We start from the raw sequence: 9,976 nt of genomic DNA, 5'->3' as shown, positions 1-9,976 counted from the left end.
AGTTCGTTTCTCCTGTCCAGCTCATTCACCCGGTTTGACTCGTACGACGTGTTCGACTGATCCGATTCGTTCAACTAGTTCAATTTGTTAACCTTGTTCAGTTTGCTCTACTTTGCTGTATTTTTACCTTATCTCTTTATCGCGCTATGAATTTCGTTCCTTTTTTTTTTTTTTTTTTTTTCGTCCCGTTCCTTTTTTGTACGAATTATGCTTTTCCGGGCTTATTATATTTTTTCTTTTTCGATATGCTAATTGGTTTTCTTTATTTTATTTTTTTTGTATTTTATATTTTCTTATGTCAATTTCGTAATTTATTTTTTTTTTTTTTTGGAAATGTTATGTTTGTTGGGACACTAATCCCGCAGCTAAAAAAATGAATGAAATGAGATAAAAAAAAAAAAAAAAAAAAAAAAAAAAAAAAAGAAAAAGGTATAGGTAAAGGTATAAGTAAAGGTATAGGTAAAGGTATAGGTAAAGGTATAGGTAAAGGTATAGGTAAAGGTATAGGTAAAGGTATAGGTAAAGGTAAATGTAAAGGAAAAGTACAGATAAGGCACAGTAAAAGCAGAGAAAAGGTACATTAAACGGCGCATAATTCAGTAGATACCCATTTAGTTAATTAAGCTCTGAAGTATGTTATGAGTGTTCAAAATGAATTGTTGCGTTTCCACATTGTATGCATAAAAAAAATAAAATATTTTATAAAAGTGTACGCAAATTTCCTTGTCCTACGAAATATGCAGTCATTGGAGGTACGTATGGTAACATGTGTGCGTGTATATTCATATATATGTATTTTTTTATTTTTTTTCCTTTTTATTTTTTTTTTCGATTTTTTTTGAGCTGGCCAAATGTAATTGTTATTTGCAGAAATAGTGGGAAATGTGCATATGCACCGAATATGTAAATTTTCGAAAGTACGTCCTAGGACACATATTACATTGTTAGAGCTGTTTGCTAGGAAAGACCTACTATTACATATCATAATGGGGGCACAAGTGCACACATATGTACATATATGTAAGTACGTAAACGTATTCATGTACATATGCGTGTACATATGAATGTATGTATTCACGTACATATGCGTGTACATATGAATGTACGTATTCACGTACATATGCGTGTACATATGAATATATGTATTCATGTACATATGCGTGTACATATGAATATATGTACTCATGTACATACGCGTGCACATAAGCGCGTACATATGAGTGTACGTATGAGTTTACGTATATGTGTACGCACTCACAAATGTACCCTTCCGCTCAGTAATACTCCTATTGTACACATGTGCAGCGGTATTTTACTCTTTATATTTTTTCTTCATAACATTTAAGCTCAACTATTTGTGTATTTGGAAACGCTTCATTTTCCTCCTGTGTTTAATGAATCCACCATGCTTACTTTGTTTCTCCTTCTTGAAGCACCTAGGACATTTTTGATTTTCATAAGATATGTACTACTATACATGCATTATACTGATCTGACTATTGAGAATTTCTATTCCTTTTTCTTGTTACAACAAGACAAATACCTTTTTATGCGGACTGTAAATTGATGTGAGACTTAATTTATTCAATTCTATTTTTGCAAACAAAGTCAGTCTTTTTTTTTTTTTTTTTCTTTTTTCTCACTTTAAAAAAGGATTGCAGTCCATCATGCACAATGGTTAGTAGATTTTTATACGTATACAATAAAACGGGTAAAAGATTATAAAGTAAAAAAAAAAAAAAAAAAAAAAAAAAATGAAAAGAAAAGAAAAGAAAAGAAAAGAACAAGTCCAAGTTGACGTCGAGGTCCAAGTCAAGTCGAAATCAAGTCGACACCATGGGAAAGGAAAAAGGACAGCATAAACATGTTTGCGCAAAAAGGTGGGAAGACGAATGTAGGCAATATGGAAGATGGAAGAGTGGGGTAAATGTTACAATAAAAAGATAAGAATTAATAAGTTCCCCTATAGTAGGAAATTATTATGACTACAAAAAATTCGTAGGCGTAAAAAGATGAAAAACATAAACATCATATTAATCATATTAATAACGTAAAAAATTATAAAATAGGAATATGCGCACTCGTTCATCGTAAAAAAAATATATATTATGCACATGTTCAGAAATCTAGCTATTTTTCCTTGCACAAAATAAAATAAAATAAATAAATAAAAATAAATCATAAATGAGAATATGGAAAAATCCATAAAAGAGATTATAAAAAAGGATATAAAAAAAAAAGAAAAACATTAAAAAATCACAAAAAAGGCATAAAATAATCCGAACACACATCCACAAAATAAGGGAAATAAATTATAAAGGTATGTTTTTTATTTAAATTTTTTATTTCTTTATGTTTATATATCAACACATTCCTCCTTTGGTAAGACTAAGTTGCTCTTAACAACGGATGGGCATACAGGAAGTGAGGCATCTTTAATGTGAATGAATATTTTTTCTAATATTTGATTTATATCCTCTATTTCTTTGCAAAAGTCATCATATTGTGTCATTAGTATTTCTTTTAATTCGTTCTCAGAACATGCCTTACAAATTTCAATTTTGTTGTCCTTTATTTCTAAAATGTTAAGAAAATGTTCATAAATTATTTCACATAATTTTTGTAAACTTTTCTGCAAAGAATTACTGATATGCGGGAGTACTCGAACAGTTTCTTGCAAAATTTCTTCAGACCTAATTATTTCACATTCGTTTCTGTTCTCATTCTACAGAAGGGGGCAGAAACAAAAAATAAGAAAATAGAAAAAATAAATATAAAACATTAATATAAATATAAGATAAAAGTGTGTATATAAATATAGGATAAAAGTGTATATAAATATAGGATAAAAGTGTGTATAAATATAAGATAAAAGTGTGTATAAATATAAGATAAAAGTGTGTATAAATATAAGATAAAAGTGTGTATAAATATAAGATAAAAGTGTGTATAAATATAAGATAAAAGTGTATATAAATACAAGATAAAAGTGTATATAAATACATGATAAAAGTGTATATAAATACAAGATAAAAGTGTTTATAAATATAAGATAAAAGTGTATATAAATATAAAATAAATATGTACATAAATATAAAATAAATGTGTACATAAAAATAAAATAAATATGTATATAACTATAACATAAATGTGTATATAAATATAAGATGGATGTACTAATTAATTAAAAAGCTACCTTAAGCTTATCTACTTTGCTTCTTAGCTCTCTTTCTTCCTTTTCGTAGTAGTTCAGTTCTTTGAACAATCTTCTTACAGCTCCGTGGTTAATTTTTAAAAGTCTAAAGTGCGCGGGCAGGTTTTCCATATTTCTTAGCGTTTGAGATGAGTGTATATAAGTATTTGCATACGAATGTGGGGTATGTTTATATATTAGGTACACTTCAGCTTGGTAGCTTTTGTTTGTAAACTGAACCTATTTCGTATTTATTCTTTTCCTCAAATATAAATTTTTACTGTATCCATGCGAATTTCATAAAAATATGAATTTTTGTGTGCATGCTACTATTTTTTTTTATTACGCAAACTTAGTATTTTACTACTTTTGTTTAAGCGGAATGGTGAAAAAAAGCTTCAAAGGCTAGTACTATTGGGGAACACGCGTGCGTATAATGTGCTTGCATGTATGTCTAAATGCATAGAAATATGTGTAAATGTACGTATAATATATGCATAAATGTGTACATGTACATATGCACACATGCACATATATATTTTCTTAACTTTGTAAGCTAGTAGAGTGATCTAAAGTACATTAACGCCCATTATTCATTCATGCTCATTCCACAAAAATTTGCATAAATAAATAATTAGGAGTACGTATTTAAAATAAAAAAAATTATGCTCAAATTGTTTGCCTTAAGTACATACATTCGCTTCATTTCGACTTCCTATCATTTTAGACTTTATTTTAATTTTATTTTTCATTCTTTATTTTATCATATTTTTCATTCTTTATTTTATCATATTTTTCATTCTTTATTTTATCATATTTTTCATTCTTTATTTTATCATATTTTTCATTCTTTGTTTTATCATATTTTTCATTCTTTATTTTATCATATTTTTCATTCTTTATTTTATCATTTTTTTTATACTTTATTTTAATATTTTTTTCATTCTTTATTTTATTTTTTTTTTTTTTTCCTTAATTTTTATTTACGAGCATTACTGCAGTACAACTTAACTTATTTAACATATTTCAAAATTAAACCTTTCTGAAATTTTAACATGACGAAATGATACTCTACGTACGATTTTACTTTTATTATTCGTTTAACGATGCTTTTTATATTCCTTTTTATTTTCCTTTTTATATATTCCTCTTTTTTTGGATTGAAAAATATAAAGGGGAAGAAATTTAATGGCCTTTCCCCATTCTTAGTGCAGTACACGTATTAGCACAATGTGCGTTACTTAAAAAAATAATTTTTTAAAATTTCCAAAAAAATGAAAAAGCAATTAAAAAGGTTACACGTATACATACATATATATATATATGTATATATAGATATATATATATAAACACATAATTATATATTACACTTATGAATAAAGGGAAAAAATTAATACTTTTTTAAAAACTTGATATATGTACTAATACGTAAACGTCGGCTTCGTAAAAATTTATGAACGCATACATGCGTAAATATATATGTATACATATACATACGCAAGAGCGTATACACACTTCTACAAATAAATGAATGCAAATAAGTCCACATAAGGTACACTTCATTTTACGTATTCTCCCCATTTTTATTTAAATACTTTCTCATATCTAGAGCACTTTCATTACCGCAATAATAATTAATAATTTCCTCGTTAATTACATATCCTAACTTTTTATACATGTTTATGGCTGGATCATTAGTAATTCTAACAAATAAATCAACAAAATTTCCTTTATGAATTTCTTTTGATATTCTTTCAAACTCGTTCATTAAGTCTATACCTTTTCCTGACCTTCTGCTGTCCTCTTCAATGGATAATGCAGTTACATGTCCATGATACTCTTCCCCCAATCCTTCTTCCTTTCCTTTAAAAAAGAGGAAAAAAAAAAAAAAAAACTATGTGCAATTTCGTTTTCTACATAGAATGATGTTTTCCTCTTTCGCGTTATGCTTATATGTGTCCCTACATATACACATGTTCACACTATGCATATTCGTACATAGGCATGTTCGTACACGTACGTATTATTAAGTGTTCATATCATTACATGTACATATCATTACATGTACATATCATTACGTGTACATATAATTACATGTACATAACATTACATGTACATATCATTACGTGTACATATAATTACATGTGCATATTATTACGTGTACATAACATTATGTGCACTTAACATTACATGTACATATTATTACGTGTACATACTATCACAATCGCGTTATCATATTCTTATTCTAACACGTATATTCCCACATGTGCACACTTATTCGTTTGGGCATACCTATAATATACCCACTTATGTGATCATCCATCTCCTTCGTGACAATATTCATGTGGGGCCATTTGTAAATGTATCTCAAGTAAAATTTATCATTAAACACTTCAGTGAAGGGATCTAAATTTACATTGTTGATTTTGTATAAATCAATGTAACTAAAATATTGATAGCTAGCCATTCTTTACTTTTTATTTTGTGTAAATATAACCATTTGAATATATTTTACGTTAAAATTTAAAAAAAAAAAAAAAAAAAAATGAACAGGTTAGGTGATTTGTTTTTTTTTTAAAAAAAAAAAATGAACAAGTTAGGTAATTTGCATTAACATTATATTTTAACAAAAACTTTACGTTTTAAGCAAATTATTTCGATATAACTTTTTTTGTCATTTCGTTTATGAAATTGTTTTAAAGTGTTTATTTTCTTCAAAATAAAACGAAACGATAGGTCTGAAGCTATATGTATTACCGGGTGTTTGGAAGAAATGATATGTGCTTCTAACCTCATATATATGTTTTCCTTTTCATTTAAATTCTTTTAAAATTAATTTTTATCCCGCTTTCAAATGAAGCCTTTTTTTGCCTCTTCATATAATTTTTTTTTCAATTACCAGTACTGTTTTTTTTTTTTTTTTTCTTAAGGCAAGGAAAAAAAAAACAAAGAAAAAACAAATTGAACAAGTTTAACAAGTTCAACAAGTTCAACAAATAATTTGAATATCCACGTTTTAAAAAAAAAAATTTAATTATAATTTGCAGTATATGTTTCGAAATGTCACCTTTTACTTTTTTGTGAGTGGTGCCAATTCATTTTATACATTTGCATTTGTGTATGCACGTAAGAACGTATTTACATATACATGAGCAAGTAAATGTATTTAAATATAAACGTACGCATAAGCATATTTACATATGCACATTCACGTATGCGTATATTTACATATGTATATAATATAATGTAGTAATCCCTTTCCACTTAATGGGGTCCCCCGCTGCTGCACAAACTTGTTTACTCACTCGAGGTACTCAACATTTACTGCTTTACTTGAATGGTTTTTCTCATCGTAAATGACGGAAAATTTCACTCGCTCGCCTGGTATTAAATATTTAAATTCTTTTTTAATTTCATCCTTTTTTTTTACACTATCATTTTCAAAATCAAAATTATCTTTCATCCTTCCTAAGTTCACATTTGAATTCCATAGTAACTTTTTCTTTTCATCACTTGATACGTAAAAGTTTCTATCTGTAAAGGTGTTATATAAATACAGGAATAACATCTTACTATATGTTTTTAAAACAGAGAAGTAATGTGTTACGCTTTCCTCCTACATATGTGTAAGTACGTATATATATGCGTGTATATACTTATGTACGAATATGCGTATATATACTTATGTACGAATATGCGTATGTATCTATGTACGTATGGGCGATGAAATTACTGAGGAAAATATCCGTGTAGTGAACGAATATGTCAGGTCCTCCATCATTCGGCTCTACAAAAAAAAAAAAAAAAAAAAAAAAGGCCAAAAAAAGTGAGTGAAAAAAAAGGCCAAAAATAAAGGCAAAATAAGAAGCCTAAAAAGTAAATAAATTGAACATATTTTAAAATATTGCTTCTGTTTTTCATATTGTTACAGTGAATTACTCATATATACTAATGTAGCAAATATGTGCATATATATGTTTACTTATAAAACCGTATCCTTTTCTCCTATCAAATTTTATAACATTTCCTGTGATTTTATCATGTTTTTCTTTATGTACTAATTCAGAAAAAAGTCGTGTTTTCGAAAAAGAAAAAAAATTGGAATTCAGTTTTTTTGGAAGTTTTTTATTAAACATTTTTTAAACATTTATTATACATTTTTTAAACATTTATTATACATTTTTTAAACATTTATTATACATTTTTTAAACATTTATTATACATTTTTTAAACATTTATTATACATTTTTAAAATATTTTTTAAACATTTTTTAGGCATTTTTTAAGTATTTAAAATTTTTTTTTTTTTTTTTTTTGGTTTCTTCTAATAAACGTTTTTTAGCGGGTAGAAAAATTCATAAGAAATATATACACTGCTTATACATGTGTATCTATGTATATAATGTGTGTGTTTTAATTTTTTAAGGTACGTAGTTTTTTTCTGTTAATTTGAGAAAAAGCCCACATGAACACGTATATGAGCAAATATATAATCATGTATATGGGAGAACTTGTATATATACATACACATATATATAAATATATATTTATTTATTTATATTATTTACGAATGGTACCAGTCAATAATTGATGGTGTTTAAAAAAAAAAAAAAAAAAGTTAAGCATCAAATAAAAAACATTTTAACTGTTATTCCAGCACTCTAAACGCATGTTAGCGCAAATGCGTGTGTACGACTGCTGCAATGAATAAAACAATATCCAGCAAGAATGGTAATTGCATAGCTTGCATATGTACATGTATTATATATATAAGGAAGAATTAAATGTGTGGCCATAAGGCATCTTAAAACGAAAATGGACTTACCATAATTTTTTTTTTCAAATTTTTTTTTGTTTTCACATAATTCATTTTTGATATATTCCGTGCTACAAATGGAATAACGCGTATGCCCCTTTTAGCCATTTTCAACGTACCTCCTTTCTGGAATACTGTTCGTTTTTCTCTCTTTTTGTAAAATTTTTCTTTCCTTTCTAATAACCTTTTGAATACTTCTGTTATTTGCCATTTTTTCTTCTACAATTTTTTTTATTTTTCTATCACTGTAGTAAAAAGGTTTTTTCTTTTTATTTAAAATGTTTTCCTTCTCTTGCTTTATGAGTAGTGATTTTAATTTTCTTTCTTCTTCCTTTTTTTTTAGTAGCACGTCTGTACTTTTATAATTATTATATTTTTTTTTTAATTCGGATTTTTCATCTTCTGTTAAATTTTTGCTTTTTAGTTTCTTTTCAATTAATTTTTTTTCTTCCTCTCTAGATTCGTATAAAAATTTGTAAGCGTTTCTAAAAAAATTAGGGTTAAAGGACCCTACAGAAAAGTTCACAAGGGCAGATTGTACTAAGATATGGGGTTACTACACGGTGATACGTGCGCACAAGCATACGTGCATACATTAGTTCATACATGATTGTATGCATGCGCAAAAACATACATGCATATACAAGCACATAAAAGCGCATACATAGGGTATATATACCCACTGAGGTATATATATATCACCAAACATGCGTTACACACACAGAAAAAGCATTATCTGTTCATAAATGATATTCCATTTCTTTTTTTCAAAAAAAGGGGCATGCATACTGTACGTAGCAACGGTTTTACGAACGAGTTACTTTTATTCATTTTGGTCCACTCTTAAAATAAGCACATAATGCTACTTGTGTAAACATATGCATATGTACGCACGTGCATATATACATACATATATATACATATATAATATATATATATACATATATATATATATATATATATATATATATATATATAATATATATATATATATATATATGTGTTAGTACAACACTCCCGTGGGGTAACTTTGTTCACCTGAGAAGTCCGAAAATCTGGGGTCCCTTACGGAAGGTTTGGGAGTGTGGTTTTTGTGAATAACATTAAAAGGCTTTCTGTTACTTACAACCAAAGGTCTTTGACTTTTTTTTATTTTTTTTTCTTTCTGTTTTTCTGCATGAGTTTGGGCGTCCATTGTTCAGAATGGCAAATTTTCCCTGTTCAGGCTTTGGTTTTATTAAATAAAAAAAATGATATAAGATGATAGAGTTAATTTTTATTGTTCTATTAAAATTTTCATTTTAACTTTTCTCGTTTTTTTGTTTTTCGACGAGTAAAACGAGGTTTTCCACCAAATACAAATGCTGCACTTGTTATTTCGCTAACTCTCAATTTTATTACGTTGACTGTTCAGTGAATGCGTAGTTGTATTACAGCTTCCTTCATTTATATTTTTGCCTAATTATTTTGCATCATATTTATTATCTTTTTACTTTTTTGTATTTCTTCTTTTCGTTTTTTCGTTTTTTCGTTTTATTATTTTATTTATTTTTTCATTTCTTTATTTTATTACTTTATTTTTTCGTTTTATTATTTTATTACTTTATTTTTTCGTTTTATTATTTTATTACTTTATTTTTTCGTTTTGTTATTTTATCACTTTATTTTTTCGTTTTATTATTTTATTACTTTATTTTTTCACTTTTTTATTTTTTTATCTTTTCACCTTGCCTGTGCATGTGGATTTCTTTGAGAATAAAAAGGGGGAAAAAAGAAAAACGATATGGTAACTCAGCGAAATTGAATAATACTAAACGAAACTGAATTTAACTAAAACGCAACATTGGCCCTTTCCTGTGCTCTAAACAACGTAGTTTTGACAGGGAAAATATGAACAGAACTAGAAAAAAAAAAAAATTTGCAATGTTACATAGTAAGGAAGAAAACATAACAAAGAGCAGGTGCCG

General features: G+C 27.1%; 4 protein-coding genes across 4 annotated transcripts; all 4 read right to left on the bottom strand.

Annotated features, from left to right (window-relative positions):
- Nucleotides 1-2,356: 2,356 nt before the first annotated feature.
- MKS88_000671 (tubulin-specific chaperone a) lies at nucleotides 2,357-3,325 on the bottom strand (the record flags this gene model as incomplete). The annotated part of the gene is made up of 2 exons (XM_067217944.1): nucleotides 2,357-2,725; nucleotides 3,197-3,325. 2 exons carry the CDS (start codon nucleotides 3,323-3,325, stop codon nucleotides 2,357-2,359), a joined length of 498 nt encoding a protein of 165 aa, XP_067075455.1.
- Nucleotides 3,326-3,934: 609 nt separating this feature from the next.
- On the bottom strand, nucleotides 3,935-5,660 carry MKS88_000670 (N-acetyltransferase; the record flags this gene model as incomplete). Its single annotated transcript, XM_067217933.1, has 3 exons — nucleotides 3,935-4,164; nucleotides 4,817-5,056; nucleotides 5,486-5,660. The coding sequence occupies 3 exons, from the start codon at nucleotides 5,658-5,660 to the stop codon at nucleotides 3,935-3,937; spliced, it is 645 nt and encodes a 214-aa protein (XP_067075454.1).
- An 834-nt stretch (nucleotides 5,661-6,494) lies between these two features.
- Nucleotides 6,495-7,329, bottom strand: MKS88_000669 (cold-shock protein; the record flags this gene model as incomplete). The annotated part of the gene is made up of 3 exons (XM_067217922.1): nucleotides 6,495-6,727; nucleotides 6,927-6,980; nucleotides 7,176-7,329. 3 exons carry the CDS (start codon nucleotides 7,327-7,329, stop codon nucleotides 6,495-6,497), a joined length of 441 nt encoding a protein of 146 aa, XP_067075453.1.
- A 780-nt stretch (nucleotides 7,330-8,109) lies between these two features.
- On the bottom strand, nucleotides 8,110-9,204 carry MKS88_000668 (rRNA biogenesis protein RRP36; the record flags this gene model as incomplete). The annotated part of the gene is made up of 2 exons (XM_067217911.1): nucleotides 8,110-8,519; nucleotides 9,048-9,204. The coding sequence occupies 2 exons, from the start codon at nucleotides 9,202-9,204 to the stop codon at nucleotides 8,110-8,112; spliced, it is 567 nt and encodes a 188-aa protein (XP_067075452.1).
- Between the last annotated feature and the right edge of the window lie 772 nt (nucleotides 9,205-9,976).

Source organism: Plasmodium brasilianum, chromosome 2 (genome assembly GCF_023973825.1).
Source record: "Plasmodium brasilianum strain Bolivian I chromosome 2, whole genome shotgun sequence".
In the NCBI taxonomy this organism is placed as follows: Eukaryota; Apicomplexa; class Aconoidasida; order Haemosporida; family Plasmodiidae; genus Plasmodium; species Plasmodium brasilianum.
This window is presented reverse-complemented; position numbering and strand designations above follow the sequence as displayed.